The 22,757-nt window shown below is 37.8% G+C and overlaps 1 protein-coding gene across 5 annotated transcripts in view; it reads left to right on the top strand.

Annotated features, from left to right (window-relative positions):
• Positions 1-22,757, top strand: part of LOC137290618 (otoferlin-like) — a 177,030-nt gene that overhangs the window by 85,978 nt on the left and 68,295 nt on the right. For 3 of the 5 annotated variants that reach the window (XM_067821682.1, XM_067821680.1, XM_067821679.1), the window contains 17 exons: positions 899-1,015; positions 1,121-1,273; positions 1,455-1,647; positions 1,835-2,094; positions 4,673-4,834; positions 9,248-9,379; positions 10,773-10,934; positions 11,094-11,265; positions 12,221-12,256; positions 12,683-12,775; positions 13,082-13,105; positions 16,869-16,996; positions 17,169-17,309; positions 18,385-18,411; positions 21,476-21,593; positions 21,704-21,885; positions 22,486-22,575. In XM_067821682.1, the coding sequence (XP_067677783.1) occupies positions 899-1,015; positions 1,121-1,273; positions 1,455-1,647; positions 1,835-2,094; positions 4,673-4,834; positions 9,248-9,379; positions 10,773-10,934; positions 11,094-11,265; positions 12,221-12,256; positions 12,683-12,775; positions 13,082-13,105; positions 16,869-16,996; positions 17,169-17,309; positions 18,385-18,411; positions 21,476-21,593; positions 21,704-21,885; positions 22,486-22,575 (2,190 nt within the window). Of the gene's footprint in view, positions 1-898; positions 1,016-1,120; positions 1,274-1,454; positions 1,648-1,834; positions 2,095-4,672; positions 4,835-7,618; positions 7,682-9,247; positions 9,380-10,772; positions 10,935-11,093; positions 11,266-12,220; positions 12,257-12,682; positions 12,776-13,081; positions 13,106-14,182; positions 14,207-16,868; positions 16,997-17,168; positions 17,310-18,384; positions 18,412-21,475; positions 21,594-21,703; positions 21,886-22,485; positions 22,576-22,757 lie in introns of all 5 variants that reach the window. The other 2 variants (XM_067821678.1, XM_067821681.1) reach the window with 2 other exon arrangements.

Genomic DNA, 22,757 nt, shown 5'->3' with positions numbered 1-22,757 from the left:
TTTCTTAAATCATTCCAATAGTAATATCTCAATGTTGTTTATCATCAAAAGTTTGAGTTAGCATACTGTCTTTGAGAATGATGAACTATTCAGGTTTATATGATTGCAGCAGCAAGAACACAAGACTTGAAACTTGCTCCACAGGTTTTAATAATTTTTGTTTCATCATTGTACAGTCGTTATACAATAACAGTATGGCGTTGAACAAGTATGGCGAGGTTTAAAAACTACAGTAAACAAACAAAGAACCTCTGTACTACAGATCATATCAAAAATATCAAAATTCATATACAAATGTTAACAAACCTTATTTAACATAATTTTACTTATTTAGGTCTTTAAACAACATTCCAAAACCATTTTACACATTTCATTTAAGCTTAGTCATGAAAATAATAAAAATAACAAAAACATACAAATTTACAGTCAGTTTCCCTTCAAATTACACATTTCACACCAGAAACATTTCTAAAACAATAATGGTAATTATTCATTACATTAAACATTCTTGAAAGCAATTATATAGGACATATGACAAAATTTTACTCACATCTTGTGTAGCCACATGGACTTGGTAACATTTTCAAAATGGTGTGACCTTGTTGACTGCAAGGGGATGTGCACTCAGGTAGCCACCAGGGCAGACTGACATGCAAATTAGGTCACCTGACCTACTGTTTATAAACATTGCCATGTGCTTTTGTTATGATTATGCAGGTAGTGGCTTGATCACTGTTATTATTGTTAAATATGAATTTGGAAATGAAATGTTTTGAATTTAACCTATTTTGTGATAATAAATGAAAACATAGATTTGTCAATAAATGAACTTAATGAGCATTTTTGCACAAAATTTAAAAATAATGATCTTAGCCTTTACAGTGATTATTGTTTTCAGGATCAGCAGTCTACTCTGGCCAGGACAATGAAGGCCACAGTAACCAAGACCAATATGAGGGAGAAGCTGCGCAGTGCAAACCAGTACCTTGCTAAACTCCGCAATCTCATGAATGAGGTATATACTTGTCAGATGAGGATGTTTTTACCACTGTTTGTAAGACACAGTAAAGGTATAATAGTCATTCCCTTGCCCAAAACTGATTGTTATTTTGTCTTCCAGCCTCAGCATGCAGTGCCAGACATGTTTGTGTGGATGATTGCCGGGCAAAAGCGTGTTGCATACCAGCGAGTGAAGTCTCGTGATATCATCTACTCCATCGTTGATGAGGAAAGGGGCAAGTTCTGTGGCAAGGTCCAGACTATGCTTCTCAGGGTCAGTATACTTTTTCAGTACACCAAGTCCCTGCTTGATATAATTACTGCACATATGTAAACAGACAGTCATAGAATAACATTAACCAGCAGCTAAACTACTAAGCTATGGCCACATTCCTCATTACTTGATGGTCCTCAAATGATGGAAGTACCTGTATTCATTGTGTTCATGTCCACAGCTGCCAGGGAAGAAGGCCGAGGGTCAGGCCGGATGGAACATCCAGGCCAAGCTGCAACTGTACCTGTGGCTGGGTCTAACCAAACACAAGAAGGACTATCTGAAGGGCCTTCCAGGTGGCTATGAGGAGACCAAGCCTCTCAAGCTGTCCTGCAAACCTCAGGGATACCCACCACCTTTTGTGCACTACAAAGGTACCACACTTTGATCAAAACAGCTAATAGCTGATTTAATAGCTACAAAACATAAGGCAGAAATCATCTCATAAACAAATTTGCCAGTTACATAATCAGTTTCTTCCAGCTTTTCCCAAATAATGACTGTATTATATTATTTATGATATCACTGTTTCAACTGTTTTGAATATTTTGCCCATTGCAGAAAAGCAGGTGTTCCAACTGCGTTGTCACATGTACCAAGCAAGACAGCTGATTGGTTCAGATGCTTCTGGCTTGTCGGATCCATTTGCTCGTATTGCCTTTGCTGACCAGAGTGCTTGCACTCAGGTGATAGAGGAAACACTGAGCCCGACATGGGATGAAATGCTCATCATCAAGGAGGTGGAGGTGTATGGACTCATGGAGGAGATAGTGGATGACCCTCCCACCATCGTCGTGGAAATATTTGACCAGGACAAAGTGGTAAGCAAGGGGAGAATAGTACAGGGGATGATAGCTGAGTCACAGGGGGATGTCTTCTAGGTAGCACCTGTGGCATAGAGCAGTGATTTGAGCAGGATTGATGATGCAAGTGGTGTCTGTGAAGGCACAGGCAGATCTGGTAGTGCCTATAGAGGTCACAGGAAGATCTCTAAAAAGCTGTATCTGTCAGGGAACACAGTAGTGTTTTGTGGCATAAAATGGAGGCTAAGGCAGGATGGATGACACAGGTAGTTGTCATTTAGGTAGTGTCTGATGGATCCCCACAGGTAAATGTCATGTAGGTAGTGTTTGTTGAATGACACAGGTTGATGTCATTTTGGTAGTGTCTGATGGATGACACAGGTAGATGTCATGTAGGTAGTGTCTGATGGATGGCAAAGGTAGATGTCATTTAGGTAGTGACGGATGGATGACACAGGTAGATTTCATTCTGATAGTGTCTGATGGATGACACAAGCAGATGTCATTTAGGTAGTGTCTGATGGATGACACAGGCAGATGTCAGTTAGGTAGTGTCTTTGAGGGACAGAGGGATACATGGTAGTGTCAAAAGAGGTTACCGTGAGATCTCTGAAAGGTTTTGTCGGTAAAGGAGCATGACAGTCTAATAACTAGTGTCTAGTGACATATTTTGCTGAGGTAGTGTCCAGGCGAGAAAAGTTGGATGAACAAGCAGATGTAGGTATCTGCAGAGTGAGAACAATTAGTGTCTTCTTCCAGGTGTCATCTGTAACCAGCAGAGATAAATGTTTTCTGGAATCACCAACATGATGTAGACAGGTAGATGTCTTAAAGGTAGCTTCTGGTGGTCTTTAAGGCAACAAGCATCCCTAATGTGTCAAGACACACGTCTCCTTCACTGCTGCCTTATCTCAATGTCCATTTTACTGACACTTATATTTCAGTCCTGATGCAGGTTATCATGGTTATCACTGGTATGATCTATTCAGATGAGCGTAAAGAGTGATGTTCTTGACTCTTCTCACACAGACAGCCTGTGACAGCCTTTATAATCAGACCATGCTGTTCACATTACTTGACCTGGTTATGGGTGAAGTGCAAGAACTTCAGGACATAATTAATTGTTTGAACATTTTGTTTAAAATCATAAATAGAGCTCATGTGGAAAAAAAATGTGTATAATATCTCAGCATTGAGTCAATATGAAGCTTTAGGAGACCATATGCTTTTCTTTTAAAGATGTTATTCCAGCAAATTAATCTTTTGCTCTTTAGCATTACATTCTTTTCTAGTATGATAATTATTTGTAATAATGCAAATGTTATGATGCATGATGTGTAAGTAGATTGTGACACAAACTTAAATCAAAATAATATGTACAGTGGATATTTGCCAAATTCCAGAAAAATCAAGGAAGTAAAACAGTTTTGAAAGAAACTCCTCTAGAGTATTGGCGAGAAAATGGCGAGTCTCACAGTAGGCCATGTAGAGCCACAGTTCACGTGAACCAGGTTGGAGGATGTCAGGATATCGTCAGTGTAACACTGTTGTTCACATATAACACACTACCAATCACATAGGCAATCGTAACAACCACTTCACACAGAATATTGCAGCCCTGTGTTTATAAACATTGAACCTGGTGAATGTCAATACACCATGTGGTGGTGCATCTGGAAAAAATGTAAGAAACACAGGTTTGCAATGTCTCAGTTTACACAAAATGAAATTTGTCAAAAATACATTTTTCAGAAATTTACATGTGTTTACATAAATACTGAGTTACTATAACAATAACCTTTGAGACTAACAATTCCATAGATGTTTCAGTGTTTTAAATGTCAAGTCGACGTTGTACACATACACTCTGTCACAAATGTCCCTATGAAGAAAAACCATTGAAGCTAGAGCTGTTGTCTATATTCCTGGATCAGCTGAAAGATGTTCACAGAGCCATGTATTGTCTTGCTGCCGCTGCCTCACACAACTCTTTTGCATGTGGACAACTGGGAATATCTGAGCATTGTGTGTATGTCCTTGTAAGACTATGTCGGCTAGCCTCAGCCCTCTGTGTAGGCTGTTGTTCATGACATGCTTTTCCTGTGGTACTCTGTGTTGTCAGTAACCGGAGACGAGAAATACATCATATGTACTCCAATGTTAGCAAAGCATTATATCTGTATAACCAGCATGCAATAAGTGGTAAGTATGAGACTTTTCTAGCCAGGTCACTTTAAGAAAGATGGTTATCAAACGTCACACGGAAAGTGGGTAATAATAAAATCTGAAGTCTAATGTTACAAAACGTTACTTCATTTACAGGGAATATTGCTAAAAGTGGTATAAAACTTAAGTGACTCGTTCATCTACAGCTACAGTAGGGTAAAGGACTTTCCTGCCTTTTTCTTCATAGCTTGAATGGCTTTTTCAAACATGTGTCTGCAAATGTGGCTATTTCAGAAATACCAGTTTGTTTTTAATGCAACAGTTTACAAATATTATTGTTTTCAGGAATTATGAACACATAGGTATAATTCTTTTCATAAATTCATCTATCTTTTATGTATTTTCTAAGATTTACATTCTGCATTTTCAGGGGAAATCTGAGTTCATTGGCAGAGCCCTTTGTAAACCTGTAGTGAAGCTGAGCAATGAGAAGTATGATGGGCCCAAGTTCCCCCCTCGTCTTGAGTGGTGGGATGTGAGGCGTGGTCCAGATGAGGCTGGTGAACTGCTGTCAGCGTTTGAACTCCTACAGGTAATAATAACAATATGTGTCAAGCATGGTGCTGGTAGTTCACTTGCAGTTGTAGTTGTGGTGGTGGTCGTCATGACGACCTGTTTCTTGTACAACCATATTAACATATAACGCCATAACAGACTTTTCTCTCATAAAGTTATCTCATGTAAGCTGAATAGATTAACCGATCACTTAAGAGCATTTTGTTATCCAGTACTTACACATTTCTCAATGTTCAAGTTAAAAGAAACATAATGGTTATATTTTTGATAGTTTATTGGTCAGTAATCATGTTCAGTATGTTATTAATGTCTCTATCAAATAATATATTAGTTTGTGAAGATTAATGTAGCAATACTTTGTATTAAGCTGTTATTTGCATAAGATAGGTGTTAGTGGAAGACTGGAATTGTGTAGTTGCCTGCCTTGTCTAGAGTGGCATCCCTGATACCTCCACATGCAGTAGACTAGACAGCTGCTTTTGGTGGGTAGTCTCCCTTTAGAACAGTACTCTCTGACTGCATACCCTGTGTTCATGTACTGGGTAAAATAATGTTTGTTGGAAATAATAGAAAATTTAGGAAAGCCTTCATTATTTAATGATAAATTTTCCTTCAATAATAATAAATACCAAACACATCTTAAAACAACTTTTTGAAGTTGTAATATTTTACCCATTATGTAGTTCACAACTGTCACATGTTTCAAGTTCTACACAAGTGTGAAGCTGCATCAGGTAGGACGATGTGTGTAGGACATGAAACATGTGATACCTTCCTGACCTGCATGTTGTATAAATACCATAATACCTCATGTTATATGTGGTAGTTACAGATAGTCTACAGCTTGACACTTAGTCATTGCATTCTGTCTGCTTACACAGAAAGACATAGTACAGTGGTATAGAATAGAAGAACATATTTGCTGAATTGTGAGATTTGTCCAATCACACTGTGTTGTCAGGTCTTCATTGGTACAAAGGTCTGACTGTGTCTGTTGTTATATATCAAAGTTAGCATCAGTATCCTACTTAAGGATACATAGTAGAACTGTTTTCTGTGATTGTTTCATCAAATTGAGCTTGAACAAAGGCCCTGGTAATGGTTGATGTGTGACAGAATGTCTCTGCTGTGAATGTGACCATGTGACATTGTTGGAGACTACTGTGTCAATACAGTGTGTATAGATATGATCCGTTGACAAATTCTTTCTCTTGATGCCAGAAAAATAGACGATATTAATCAATGGATGGACACCTTGTCATAACTACCATTACTTCACAGGTCTCAACATATTTGCTACAAAGTTCAGGGATTTTCTCAGTAAAGTAATATGATCATTATTCTGGCATGCAACAGTCTTAGTGTATATTCAGTGAGCTACAGTACCTATGCGGTACAAGTTGCTCTTTCTCAAATGGTCTTAACAAAATTAGATCAGTAGATATTAAACTAACATGTGAGTGTTCAGCATCTCATCTGTATGCTGTGTACTGCTCCAAGTCACGTGACCCATGAAAGTCATTATATCAACCATGAAACATTTTGAAATAAAGGATGTTATTCTTGTAATCTTTCCTTTAGCTAGAACACAAGGCCAAAGGCAATTGGAGTGTATGTATATAGCCTAACCTCCCACTTGATGTCATTTTGCCACAGGAACAGTTCATGCTAGTCAGGTTCCTACCACGGCCAGCCCAGTTTGTGTTCCATTTCATTTACATAGAAAGCATGCTGCTTTCCTTCGCCCACAGAAATGGTATAGACCATTGGTGTACAAAATTTGGTTAGAATTGTGTGGTTAAATGAGTTTATTTTGTCACTTTATTCACCAGCAGACTATCAGTAATGTGGTAGTGATAGTTCCTGTCAGTTCACCTGCTTCATGAACCACAATGCTGGTGTCTGCTTGTCCACGAATACTGTGTCCAGACTAACAGTCATTCAGACAGAATATGTTCAAGACATTTTTCTGTTTCAGTTATGTGGGAATAGATGTATGAGAAACATTTATTGTTTCTCATAAAATCAAGAAAACCCTCGTGATTTGGGTAGTTTATGAAAATATGTTACATAGTTACATAAAAGTGACAAAACTCTTTGCACTTCCATTAGAGATTACTGCTAAAAGCAGTCGTTTGAACAGCTGTGACTATATTATGAGCATGTTTGAGGCCACATTCATCTGTGAAAACAAGTAATTACATTTTGAATACTTTTTTGTACCATATTTTACTTATATGGCAATATGTTTAGTATTTACACTGGTGAAACCAAGGCTCTCTGATTGCGTATATCTATAACACTCTGTAAGGAGATACAAGTTTCAAGTACAAACAAACAAAATTTTAGAGACAAACCCACATTTTTGCTTAAGAATATCTCATTCAGTGATTCCTTCTTCCAATATAAGTATATGCATTGTCAGCATCATATTGACAATAAAATATAATGGTTTTTGGCATATTGTTTATTGATGTATTACACAGTGAAAATACTTCACCATTATCAATTCCTGAAACATTTCCACACAGCTGACATGTAGTTCAAGGACAATATACCAGAAGAGTTCCATAGCTTACAATTTATGTTCAACATTTTCATTTGCTAAAATTTCGCCAACTGCAACGTTTTTGTGTTGTCTTACACAATTAACAACCACTGACCTGTTAGTTTGTTTAGGTGATAAATAGAGTAGGCATGTAAATAAGCTGTGTGGAAGGCCTACCTACAGAGTGTACAGGTAGGATGTATGCTGTTGTGTCCATGTCTAACCCGTGTGTGTATCCCTCCCTCTGTTTAGTACCCATTTGATGAGCGTGACCTACGGAGTGCCTATCGTACCCCGCTATATGCCAGGAAGACAGTAAGGGTATACTCACACATGCAGATCACTGTCCAGCATTCAAACTAGATAACATTGCAAGCCATACACTTAAAAATAGGCAGGCAAATCTCAACAATGTAGCATATCATTTGAGCATTAGATGCATGCTATTTAATTATTTCATTCAGAACCATGCAACAATTCAATTGAGGACCACAACTGAATTATTGTCCTGAGATATTATTTTTCCTTGCATTTATGTCAAAAGCATTCTATGAAAGTGCATTTTGATGTAATTGATATATTGAAATGCCATCCCATGATGTTTAAATGTATATCTGATGAACAGGAGACACCATACTGTTGGTTTTCCATAGCTGGGTTAAATTCTGCCAGTTGTTTTTACTGACCATGTATATGGAGAATACTAAGGAAATGTCTCTCAGGAACAGGTCTGCAATGTTATCTGTGTTTGAAATAGGCTTGTTTATGTGCAATCTCCCACAGTTTCATTTCAGCAGGCTTTTCATCTTCTGTTTGTTTGTATCTGCATCCTGGTATGACACCCAGAACCAAACCATTCCTTCTCAGGCGTGTTTTACATCCATGCTCTCTTTCAGCCACTGATAGCTCATGTGTGAAAATACATTATGAAAACACTTTATGCCATAGATACCATAATTTCTGTACAAAAGTGTGTTAATAGGTGCAGAAATCACACAAATAGTCACATGTTATAGTTTACAATCTTAAAAATTATGTACATAAGTTTGTGTTGGTTGCTAGTTACAAATATTATTTGTTTCAAACTTCATTCTAATTATAAGTAATTATTTTCTCAAATGTTTGCATGAGTTGTAAGACAAGAGCTAAGAATATTTCATCTTTTTTAATGGCACGAAATTAGATATATGAAGTTAATAATGTCACATATTTATAATTTCCAACAGGGTTTTTTCTCTGGCACATAGTATACATATATATACCAATTATTACCAAACAGTGGGTAAGTATATGAATGTCTGTGATGCCCAGAAGGCTTTTCTATCATGTCATCAACTGTAAACCTTTTCCTGGGTTCCACGATGCACAGGCAATGAATTGTTGTAGTTAACACAACACATTAGTTTTGTTGTCAGACTATTGTGTTATCAGTATTTTAATCACATTCAAGCTTTTCTTATAAGATTACTGCTCATAACTGAAGTAGTCAGTGTGAACATTTTAGCAAGACTGATTTTACATAGAAAACAATTTGCTTGTAAACACAGTACTCAGCACATCATACTTGTAGTAATATCACAGTTTTTATTTTTCCAATCTGACTGTTTTAGACAGTGTAATGCAGATGTCAGCTAGTTTTATGTATGAAGAGTGTTAGATAAAAAGACCATGATATGTCAAGTTTCTAACAACAGTAACATTATATTACATATATACTGGTATATTATGAAAACCAAGATCAGTTTTGTCAGTCAAGTTCAGAAGAAATGATTGTCATCAATAAAGTAAAATTGTTGATAAAAAATAAGTATTTATGTAGAAGAGTGCGTGACAAATTCACAGGCTGGTTGGATGTGTTCAGGTAATTGTTCTTACTTTCAGTTGGCACCATTTGGTGACAGGACTGGCCAAGACCTTCCCCCAATGGAACTACCCAATCAGGACAAAGACAGAGGACCAATAATGCCGGTTCCGAAAGGCATTCGACCAATCCTGAGCAAGCACAGAGTAGAGGTCAGTCCTGGTGTGCTTGTTTGTGTAATTACTGTATGCTGGTTGTATTAGGTTTTTGTTACATTTGACTTAACCAGAAAGCTTGTGCAGCTGTTTTTTTTTTGTGTCTGTACCTGTACAAATGATGCTCTAGGGAGTCAGGGACCTGAAGCATGTGCAGCTGTTCTATGTCAAGATGTGTCTGTACCTGTACAAGTGATGCTGTAGGGAATCAGGGACCTGAAGCATGTGCAGCTGTTCTATGTCAAGATGTGTCTGTACCTGTACAAGTGATGCTGTAGGGAATCAGGGACCTGAAGCATGTGCAGCTGTTCTATGTCAAGATGTGTCTGTACCTGTACAAGTGATGCTGTAGGGAATCAGGGACCTGAAGCATGTGCAGCTGTTCTATGTCAAGATGTGTCTGTACCTGTACAAGTGATGCTGTAGGGAATCAGGGACCTGAAGCATGTGCAGCTGTTCTATGTCAAGATGTGTCTGTACCTGTACAAGTGATGCTGTAGGGAATCAGGGACCTGAAGCATGTGCAGCTGTAATAAAAAGAATAACAAATGATAATAGTACGGTACAGATGATTAAAAGTCACTTGTAGTGGAGAAATAGATAAGTCTTGAATCATGTTTTGAATGTGCTCATGGAAGCAAAGCTGGAGCATATAAAAAGGTTCTTGAACCAAATCATTTAAGATTATAGCTTCGGACAGCGAATAACAGTTGTTGTGATGAGCATGGTGTTCTTTCTTGAGAGTAATGTGCCAGTAGGTCTTGAAGGTAGGAAGGTCCTCAGGTATAGAAAGACTGATAGATCAGGCAGAGGATCCAGTCAATCTGTTCAAGAAAATGGAACCAGAGTGGAGAGTTCACAATGGGAGAGATGTGACAGTGAGGACTGTAATGATTAAGTTGGGACAAAGAGATGCCCCAAAATAGTTGCAGTAAACCAAGTGGGATGAAATCAGTACCCGTACAAGAATTGCAGTGGTTTCTTTTAATCAGGACTTTGTATATGCTGCAGATGTTCTTCAATGGCAGGTCTGTACTAGATGGTTTATTTGCTTATTCATGCTGAGGTTTGAATCCAAAAAAAACACCAAGGATTTTCAAAGGGGGAGAAAAAGGAATAGAAGACTGCTCAATGGGTATATCTGTAGTGACACGTTTTCATTGTCTTGAGATTGTGAAGATGACTGTTGCTTCTGTTGAGTTTCAGTTTGTTTGCAGACATCTGGGATCTTGTGCTGCAGAGATATGCTTCCAGGTTGGACTTACACACTAGATGACTTTGTTGTGAAAATTTAGAACTGTCCAACAGTTGGCTGTTGTCCTCATAGAAATGATGAGGCACATGGAAGAGCTGTGTCAGTTCTTTGTCAAGATGTGTCTTTAATGTACAGGTGCTGTTCTGGGGGGTGAGGGACCTGAAGCGTGTGCAGCTGCAGACTGTGGATCATCCCCGGATTGATGTAGAATGTGCAGGCCATGTCCTCCAGTCGTCTATCATCCTCAATACCAAGAAAAACCCTAACTTCAACATTCCAGTGAAATACTTTGATGTGGTGAGCAACTATTCATTATAACACATTTGCATTGCCTCGTTTGGGGTGGGGGGGTGCTTTTGTCATATAATCTCAATAAAACTTTTCAAAAGGACTACTTACCTCTGGATGTCATGTATTGATTATTATGAGATTTACAAACAGAAAGGTTGTTTTCAGGAACTGCCAGAGAACGAGATGTACTGTCCCCCTATTTCGATCCGGTGTGTTGACTGTCGAAGTTTTGGCCGCTTTGTGCTTGTGGGCACACATGTCATCAGCAATATCCACAAGTTTATGTTTGTGCCCACCACCAAGAAGGCCAAGAATGTTCTCCAGAAGCTCTTCCCAGGTGAGTCTGACTCTCAGTCTCTCTAATGAGTATCATACTGACACAACACCCTCACAAGGACACAAGGTAAACATTGTAGGCATCATAGGCACAGCATTCCAAGCTTCAAATAGTCATAAAGAAACTGCTGCCACAGCTATTGTTGTGTTCTGTACCATAGATATGTGTTTCACTATGTCACCGAGTGCACGTCCAGAGTCTCACCATCAAGCTCTCACACGTTGTGTGTCGCACATCATACTGTATCCATGTGTCTACAAGCACATAGAAATAGGATGTAATGTGTTATGGTTGCTTATATAAGCTACTTTACAGGTTCACAGGATGGAACCCTTGAGTGAAGTAATCCATATAAAGGTTCTCCATTTGTATGAATGCAAGAGTGGTATACACCCTGGGTTCGGGCATGTTACTTAGCAATGCCAGTCAGTGAGGCTGCATTTTGAATGTTGTGTTTGTGCAGTGTGTTAGAGAATGTTCCAGAACACTGGTGGAAGTTCCATGTCAGTTGGGAATGCCATTGTTCATCTCAGTGACTTGATTATCTGTATATATGTCTGTAGTTTACAGCATAGTATGCACCACACACCATACATGTTTCATAACAAATATTCAGGTTAAATGCTGACCTGGCTTTAGTAAGATTTTGCATTTTGTGCTATGAAGGCAACCATTGTCATATGGGGTTTATGTGAGATTTTGTTGACTTTTCCTTATTTGTTTTGTAAGTGATAAAACTGCAAGTTCAAGTAGGTTTCAGCAAGCTGATGTTAAAAGCATACAAACAGTATGACATGAAGACATTCAGACAGGTAGCCAGAACTATTAGCCATATTCACCACTGAACTGACAGCATGTACGTGCTAAAGATCATTACAATAAGATAGTTTGGTAAATATGAAAACACATGATTATGTATTTTTCCCGATTATGTGATCTACATGTACATCTATAGGACAATCTGCCCAAGACCTTGTTCAGCTGCAAAGCAGTAAGTGGAATTCTTTTCTCATCTAGTAAATGGTGATTTCATGGAAAAATGTAGAAACTGTTTCATCTGCATGGTATCCTTGGAAGTTAACATTATATTATTATGGGCAGAGATATTAGAGCTGTTTCTTTATTTTTTCTATATCAATTCAATGATATTTTTTTTATCTCAAAAGGATAATTCAGTTTCAGACATTGACTGCAGAATTTCATTCTGACTGCAGAAATTATGGCCAGTGATTTATTTAAAGACTTGTTTCAATCAGAATTGTTGAAATCTGCACATTAAATTTTCAAAATGATTAATGCTTAAGAAAATACTTCTTTTTAAATATATAACAACATGTATGGATCTTTTAGCATTCTTAACAGTTTGTTAGAGGTTTTGTTAATGGCAATTCAAAATGATGCTACTACTCTCGACAAGCCCCTCCTCCTGCACTACACGAAGCCCCACCCACTGCAACTCCAGGCCAGCCCACCATCTTGCTTGACGTCAAAATGCTTGATGTGCCCCTCAGTAAGTTGGATAGGAATGAAGTGTATCTATGGGGAATAATGTTAACATTTAGGAAATAATAGACCTCACATTCTGTAATGGAAAACACCTCTCTATTTCTGTAGTATAATCTAACATTCAAAATGGTGCAACTTTGTTGATTTGGACTTAAATTTATTCATTAATTTTCTAAATAATAATGTTAACTTGCCCAACTTTTTATGGCCTTGTAGTTATAATCATCAGTTTCTGTTACTCACAGTATAATATCAATGTTCTTTTCTATTTGAAGTTATAATACATTAACAGAATAATTCTGGTTTTTAGATCAAACTAAGACAGAAACTCCAAGTAAGTTCAAAGTTTTATCATGCATTGAAATATAATTCTAGCAATATGTATTCGTACTGTAGTGGATTAACTATCTATATATTACTGCCTACTAATGCTTGAAATAGATGGGCTCTTTGCATGGGACACTTTACGAGATTGTATTGAGTTCTTTCTTTGGGTTTTCTCATTCTGATTTCATGGTATTTAATGGTTTGGGGTTTCTGTTTATTTAAGCAGTACATACTGATTATACTAATGATATCAAAGTAAGTATAAATGTTGATGACAGATCCAAAACATAATCTGTGAAACTTGACTGATACCAGTCCAGTGAAGTATTTATAATGACACATGACATATCTTGTAATTTCATAGCTGAAGTACAACACACATTTTGATATGTTATGCATTTTCCCCATCTAGATGAAACATCTTGTGTTGAGACAGAGGACTCAAGTAAGTCAGCAGATGACACATTGCCATGTCAGCTCATCACCATGTTAGCTTTTTGTACAAATGGGAATGTACTGGACCAAGAGTTTCCCTCAACAAACATCTCCAGCATTTCAGCATTTTCACCTTTCCACAATATGTCTTTGACTGTATGTGCCTGGAATCTTCTCAATCTTTTGTTATGTTTGTCTAAAAACTAACTTGGTCTTTCCTCTTTCAGATATCACTCAATACCACAGCAGTTGGACTGATACAGTTTATACTTCATCTTACTTGTGTGTCTTGTCCAACTTTGACTTGCAGTTTTCCCTTTGTACCCTCCAGCTGTCTGCTTGGACATGACTGCTGGGACCGGTGATTCTCCATCTCTGTAGGGCACCCTCATCAGGGGGAATGTTATTTCTGCCTTGTGTTTCAGGCATTGACAGTTTGTTTCCATATTACATACAGAATTATCCAGAATATATTTGTTTGTTATAAGATTGAATGTTTCATGTCTGCATTTGCTGCTCAAGATAGCCTGTCACTAAGGCAGTGCTACAGTCATCATGCTTGCTTGATGTCTGGTAGCAGAGAGTGATATTTATTGTTGAATGAAGACTTGGTATATTTGTCAGTAATAGATGTATCATTTGCTCCTAGATCAAACCACTCTGGATGTCCCGAGTAAGTGGAATGGCTTGACCCTTTTGTGTATGACCAGGGAGTGTCCGTCTGTCCGTCCGTCCGTCATTGTAGCTGCTTCATTCATTACATTATGTTCCTAAAGTGATTCACCTAGATGGTAGAGGAAGGTTGGCACACGGCAGATAGTGTGTTACTGACTAGGGGATGTTCTCATGCCAATATCCTGCTTACTGCTAACACGTCACGTGTGGATACTGTAGTGCATGAAACCAGGGCACAATCTACAACACAGGACCTACCTTTACAATGCTAATTACATGTAACCTAACCAAGTTATCCTTGCCACTCAGTTTGTCCAAAGGTTGATGAAGAAAAACTGTTTTAGCTTGTATTAGTTATGAATCACTTTAGCGTGTTGATTTATTTGAGATGTGTTCATGGTTTTTTAGTTATCTCATATAATGTCATGGTGTAAGAACTACTATGGATGATCCAGTCAGTGCCTCTTAGTGTAGTAGACAGAATGTAACAGTTGACAATAAATATTTGATGCTTAAGCTTGAAAACAGCATTATCTATTGTCACAAACAACATTTGTTCTGTTGACTTAAATGATCATGAATATTGGTTTGTATCTGTCTTCACTGTGTCTGTTCCAGTAGTCAAGATTTAGTTAAGCTCTGTACATGTAGAATTGCGTTGGACTCTTATACGATATAGCTGGAATGCCTGAACACTTCTCCTCCACTTTATTTCTTTCCTACTTTATAGACCTTGCATGTCATAGAGACATACCTTGTTGAGAGGATATCATCTTTGCTTAATGGATGGGGCATAGATGAAATTGAAGGTATCAGTACTGACAATGTACTGTCCTCCGATAATACTATATGTGACTTGCTCAGGTAAACTCGTTAACTGAATGATGTGGTGCATCATGACACATCACAATTAATTTAGGTATGGAGTAAGGTATCCAAGTTAAAAGCAGGAAAAGACATGATAGCTTGAAACTAAACAATATTACCATGACTGCCTCATACATAGGTTCCAGTATGTTCTAGTGTCATGTGGTCTTCTCACTATATGCTACTGTCAGCAGGTTATCAGCATGTTTTGCTTTCATTTCAGGCATGTTTCTACTAGCATGTGAATACTGTTTTCTTCTTTTCTCTTGTAGGCTGGTCATTATGTGTGGAGATACTGTTTTGAATGGTTATTATTATTATGATTTATTATATTTATTTGTAATCACTTTATTGAATGACAAAATTATAGTTTGCTAAAGCTCATTATTATTTACAGATTTCTAGGTGCAATCAGATTTCAAATGGGAATTCATAATGAAATTCTGCCAGAATTATATTTGCTTGCCCTGTTGAATGTTAATGGCCCTGAAAGATTACTAAGGAAATGGTATGCAGACTTTCAGTTCTAAACATGAGAAATGAAGGAAGATTTTGACAAAAATTGATCTGTTCTAATCTTAAATATTACACCATGCAAATACTGCCCAGAACAAGTCTATTTCACACCTTGTGACACATTTCTTATGCTTTCTGTTGTGAATGGTCATAATATGACAGTGAACAGACTGAATACGTCAGTTTACAGTTGGTAATGTAACATGAAGTCACAATATTACATTGGGCAAATGGAAGGAATCAGAGGTCAAAATACTGTCACAGGTAACGCCATCAATGAGCATCCGATGTTGAAGATCAATTGCAGTCATACTAAAATATAAAAAATTGGTGCATCCAAATAAAAGTTATAAGACAAATTTTCAATGTTTTTAATTTTAGAAATTTCTGCATCTGTTGAGGCACCTTCAGCATATAAGTCTTATTTTGTTATGGTTTTTGTACTGATAGGTTTATATTCTGTTGTCAGAGTATGAATGTATATCATCAAACATGAAAGATATGTTTTTGCTTCAGGATTTCATTTACTAATAATTCAATACACTGGTAGTACAATTAATACATTTGCTCTTCATTTTCTCTTATTATTGGAATGGTTCAGTTCACACCTCAATAACTGCTTTAGCTTGCACTTCTAGTATTTTAACAAGCTGTGAACTTACCAGCACTTTGCTTATTACTAACCAGCAATTGGTCTATGGATGACAGGTTAATGTAAGCACACTGGCGGGAACAAAGATGACAGTGTGACTACCGAAGTAGAAATGTGTCATACTTGTTTATGCTTGATTTACTTATATAGCAATTCCAGTGCCCAGGGTGATTGTGACTAAGATGCAACATAGTACACAAATAGGAGAAGCAGCTGTAGGACATGGTAGATGTTGTATTCCCCTGAGGACAACGTGTATATGATGACAAGCAAAGTCATTCAGAACCTCTTGTAGCGACGAGCAGACAATGTGTGCAGCAACACTTTTCAAGTGATAGTCACAAAATATCCTTGGGTATCATATATCATTTCAAGTGATAGTCACAGAACATTCTTGAGTATACAAGGTCATTATGTGTCTGTATATATATTTGTAGTCATGAAAATGTTCAAAGACAGTATTTGCTATCTGGAATGACAAATGAGGACTTTCATGACATTCACCATCATTCATTTGAAAAACCATTTGTTGTTTCTTCTCTTTCTCTAGCTATGTTAAATGAGCCAAATGTGTAATGGTCTGCTTCAATCACAGACTGACTGTGAGTGTTGTCTGTACTGGCAGGTAAGGGAATTGATGCCACCAAGGTCATCAGGACGGGGCAGGTTTCTGTAAAGGCAAATGATGTTGCCATCACCATCAACGAATCTCAGCCCCTTATAAAGAAGGAACAGCTCATCACCATCAACACAGTGAGTACACATTCTGTAGTCGGTTCATTATAGAATTAGATGACACATCACTACTTGTTTTCACACATGATACTGGGTATTGTAATGGACTGCCACTTGTTGGGAAGACTGTTGGCTGTTTGATTTGTTCACCTGTGTCTGGTAGATATGTAAATGGAACTATACTTCACAGGGAGATGCACCAAGTCCCAAAGACATCAAGACCGCTGAAAATAGGAAGAAAAAGCGGCAGTCTATTGACGATGATGAGCCAGACATGGAGAGCCTTGATTGGTGGAGCAAGTATTTCGCCTCAGTGGAAACCATGATACGAGTATGTTGGTGTTTGTATCGTGAGCCATATTGTCCGTCCCTAGTCCTGACTCATCTCTCCCAGGCTATATGCAATCAATTTGTAGATTATAGGAGATTTCTAAAACTTGTGAACTTAGGTCTGGAGTGCAGCCTGGCAGAGACTGAGTTAGTGTGTGTATGTGTGGTTGTTGTTGACTCATTGTCACAGCCAGAGTCAAACACAGCACACAGTGTTACAATCCACAATATGGAATAGCCACAGTCAGTAAAATGAATGTAGTGATGGTAGTGTTTACTGGACCACAAGTATTCAGAATGGCATGAACCTAACCCAAATCTCTGCTTTTGGTATCGTCACACTTGAACCCTGAAATGTAAATATCCAAACTTGATTTCAGTATTCTCCAAGTCACTTTCTGTCAGTATAGTAGTTCACAGTCCCCTGCACCTGTTTAGTTGTCAACAAGTCCTAGAGCACTGGCATGTACAACAGGGCATGGCCATGGTACGTACATCAATGCTTTAGTCCTCCTCAGTTACAAGTTTAGTCATTAAAAGTCCTCAGACACTATCTTAAAGGAAGTAAGTTTGACAAAGTATTTTTTGATGGAAACAGCTTTAGTAGAATATCATTGCTGCGATTTAAGTCTGGAATCAGTCATATAGGGTCAGCCTCAGCATTGTTATACATGTATTGTACACCATATGTCATCTAAGAACACAAACAGGTTTACAGCCTGTATCTCCCACCCTGAAAAAGATAAAAACAGGAGCAGTTCTAATGTCAAAGAACAAATGACTTATCATTATATCTGTGTGTTTATATGTGTTTATTCTATGGTCAAAGTAGACTAGCCAGATGTATTATGTTAATTATTATGTTGATGTAAAACACGAATATCTTTTGATGATCATTGTAAAACCAATCAGGCCCAAACTTCCCTTAAAGTGTATCTCCAGTGACAGAGTTTGTACAGGATGTGCCAGTTAGATGTTCACACCAGATTGTGTTGTGTTATGTACACATGTAGCCTGTCAGTATGTGCCCATTGTATTGTGTTGCTTCACGTAGTTTACCTTATGTGTTTGTGCAGGCCCCAAGAAAAGATTCATGGTGTGAGGTAAAACCATTTGGTTGCTTGCATTCTGCAAATGCCCAGTGCTTTTTATTCCTTTTTCAGTTTAATACAGTAAATTGCAATGGTTCACCAATCAACAATTCCTCCTACTGAAGTCCTTCTTTCTTTGAGAAAGTACCTTATAAAAGGTCAACCCCAGTTCAGTTTCCTATCGACATTGCCTACCATGTGTACTGTTCAGGCAGCTTCCTGGTATAAACAAAGCCTTATCCTCACTGACTATGAACCATTGCAACTTAAGCTGCTCATAAGCTTACCCCTGTTTCTCTTTTTGAAGTAGATCTGGATGCATCTTGGTGTGTTTGATATGTGGCAGTTGACGTGACAACAATATCATGAAGATGCAGACATGTATTTTGCTTGATCTGTGATGGTACAATGTGTCATCATGTTATAGGTTGAGGGAATCGTATTTCAGCCATTTCAGTGGTTTCTATTGTCCAAAACCATTTTTGATTGCACAGTGTTGTTTTCTGGTAATGGATGGATGGGAGTGGTTGATTTGAGACACTTGACTGTGTATTCGGGAGTCATCATTCATATCATCTCTTCTGTCAACAGTGTAACTGTGCCTCGGCAGCAGGATATGGGGGGAAGTGACTAGAAAAATACATACAGAATAGCTTATGTCATACAGAAACTATGTATACTATTTATCTCTTACCTGGACTGAGTGAGAAAGATTTTCTTCCACTTTTAGTAATATTCCCGCAATATCACAGCCGAGAACATGGAAATGGGCTTCATACATGCTGGGAATCATACAGGGCCTTCATCTTGAATAGGAAACACTTTAAAACCACAAGGCTACCCTCCAGAAGTGCACGATCTAATACCCATGCTTCAAACAGTTCAGAATTAACATTGAGGTGTTCGGTAAGATAAATATGTTGTTGACTGGCCCCTCAGGGCCAATTGGTTGATGTACATAAGCAAACATCAAGGGTGCATCAACCCATGCCCCACTCATGACCAGTGAACAAATTATTCTGTAATCTATGACAGTTTTTAAAGGAAAATGATACTCTATCAAGGATTAACATAGTGGAAGATGTGCATAATATACCTAAGATTATTAAGCCTTTTCAGAAATATTTTGCTCTGTTCACATTTTGCAGTCTCAGCAACAGTGGAGACTAGATAATATGAGTGAAAGTGTGCTTTATTACACTATACAAGGTCATAGAGGGAACTTTATTTCTTTTCTACAGTGCAAAATCTAATACTTACCAACAAAAACTCTCAAGGCAAAAAACAAACAGGAAAACAACAGTGTTGGTCACTTAAATTGACAATCCTTAATCAGGGCAAACTGGCATGCTGTTCTAATGACATTTTTGCACCCCTGCATTAAGATGCACATTACAAGAAAAACAAATGATAAACAGTTTGATGACCGACTACGTTCCGGTTCAGTATCTCCTCTAAATTATTTTAATTACAACTGTGATTATCATAAACCATATGGGACAACATGAAAGTTGCATTTCTCCGACCAGTGGAAGTTTAGATCAGTACAACCAGATGAATCTGACTTGTTATATTGTGGGAATGTAAACAGTGCAAGAGTTGCTGTGTCATTGTTTAATTATGAGTCAAAATGAGCCATTTTATTTGATGAAAAACATCAACATAATGTTTTGCACTAGAGATGTTAGCCGAGGACTCCAAACCAAGTGCTAGTTTACTGTAGGAGGCAAAGACAAATCACATGCATCATGACATCGGTTACCAAGGGTATGTTTGATAGTGAGGAGGCACAGAATGGTGCAGTGATGTCAGCACTGTGTGACATCATACAAATAATGTCCTGGGAACTGCTAAAGTGCTAAACTGCTAAAGGGAACTGCAAGCTCCATAGATCTTTTGGCAAAGCATCTAGAATTTTCCTTAATAATACCAGCAATACTTTTTCACAAAGTATTTGGCTCAGATTCACTTTTCCTTTGCTACTTTTTCTATTTGATGTTTAATTTGTAATTCCTGGGCACTTATACCAGTGAGGCAGGTAATCAGGTGAGGTACAAAGCTATGTAGCAATGGTACTTTTATATATATTTACACCCAACTTATTTTGCACAGCATGAATTATTTTAACACTGCTTGGGTTTTTGCAAGTTTTTCCAGCATATTCCCTTTCCTTGTCAACATGTAATTGTCCACATGTTCCATTTTATTATCAACATATTCCCTTTAATTGTCCACATATCCCCTTTATTTGTCCTCCATATTCCCTCAAGATGTTCACAATGTTCCCATCAGTTGTCCACCATATTCCGATTTATTGTTCATTATATTCCCATTAATTGTCCACCATATTCCCATTAAAATTGCTGTCATGATGTGCCCATTAACTGTTTACCATATTCCATCAGATTACTTGGTCATCAATAATTGTTCACTATATTCCCTGTAACTGTTCACCTTATTATCATTACTTGTCCACCATATTCCCTTAAATAGCAAGAGCTTTGATTCTGCGGCTTAGCATGATGCAGGAACTCTTGGACAGTTGGAAAATTTAATTTTGCATGAACGATGCATTTATCTTTGAGATATTTTGTTTTGAAACTATGTTATCTACAAGCATTACTGAAGAATGTGATAACACATAAGTTATATTTCTTTTGTGTAATATTCACTGAACAGTAATAGTATTTGGTTTGAAATACTTTGATTTTAGCATCCCCTCCAGACATAGAGTAGGCACAGATATGCTGATACTTGAACATCTGATCCTCCTGGCCCTGAACTCGGACGTGGTGCTAATATATATCATGATAATAGAAAAACCCCGAATTGATAAAATGACATTATAAAATCAGGTCTGATTAAGTAGTACATAACCTACAGTGTGATCTTGTAAAGTTTGTTTCTCATGAAAATGCATCTCTCTGACAATGCTGAAACATTGTTTTGCAAGAAGATCTTGTATGTATTGTGATGAGGTAAGAATGACAGATTAATGGAAGTCTGATGCATAGTACTAGAGGTGTGGTGCACTTACAAGCACCTGCCTGACTGAATGACCTGTTGTTGACTCCAGGACCATGAGAAGCTACGAGATGATGGTGACTTGGACATAGAGAACAAGCCACCCCAACAACTACAGCAATCTACAACTCCTTACGGCGCCATTCCTAATGGGCAGGCAGAACAGGAAGGTAAGTTGTGTTTTGGTAAGGTTAAAAGTCTTGAGAAATCTACAAAAGATATGCTGAGAAATGAAAACAATCCATCAACCATCAGTAGCCACAGATTGTCTGTGTTACAGATGATACAGACCCAAAACATGCTAAAAAGATGGAGAAGGAACTGAGGAAGATGGAGAAGAAGGTGGATGGAGACAAGAAGACCCTGAAGGGAACTGCAAAAGCCGTCAGTCTGGCAAAACAGCTCTCACCTAAAACTCAACGCAAAAAGGACAAATTGCTCAACTCCACATCGCAGCTTAAGGTGAGAATGCTTTCGATTTCTCTTGGGTTTATAGAGCCTAAAGGCTGAAACTGACAAAAGATAAACCAGCTATGGACAGTCATCCCCCATTGTTGCCTGGAGAAGTAAAATGTAACTGATTCAGCCCACATGGTCAATGCATCTTGTCCATTGATTTCACTGTGGCTGGAATAGGAACAGGTTACAGGTTACCTTGTGGTTGTGTGCTCTGTTACAGGACATATGTTCTTGTGCAATCTCAAATGTTTAACATTCTTTTGGACATCTCAATTGTAACATGCAGGGTTTGGGGAAGACTATGACAGACTGTCAGAGGGCAAGCTGCATGGTGGTTTTGGAAGATGTCAGTAAGAATTATTTCATTCTGAAATCCAGTATCACCTTTAAATATGGGTCAAGGGGCATTGCTTTCCATCTGTTTGTGTATTTTGTTTTCCTTTTGCCCTTTATTATAGCTTTATGTGTCACAGTGCTGTAGATACAACATGTGTGACTTTTTCACACCGATCTGACGTGGGTCAGAAATGACACTGTATGAAATAACCTTTCTGCAAGTTCTGTGAGAATGTGATGGTTATATGACAGTGTTGTTGCACACAGTTCCATGGTATTGTAAACAAGTTGATGAAACGAGAGATTGAGGAGGAGACAAAAGAAGAGAAAAAACAGGATGTGGAGGGTATCTTTGAGGTATTAACACAAGGTCATGTGATGTCACATGAACAAACTCATCAACTTGCATGATCAACTTTACATCAATCCTGATTAAAAATTCTCATATTCACAAGAATGGAGTGTCTCTCTTTTTCATAGCAAAGATCTACCATCTAACATAATTAACTTCACATTTCCATGAAAGACAGATAAACTCT

The sequence above is a fragment of the Haliotis asinina genome, chromosome 7 (genome assembly GCF_037392515.1).
Source record: "Haliotis asinina isolate JCU_RB_2024 chromosome 7, JCU_Hal_asi_v2, whole genome shotgun sequence".
NCBI lineage: Eukaryota > Metazoa > Mollusca > Gastropoda > Lepetellida > Haliotidae > Haliotis > Haliotis asinina.
The sequence above is the reverse complement of the archived record's forward strand: the minus strand, read 5'-3'. Positions and strand labels throughout refer to the sequence as shown.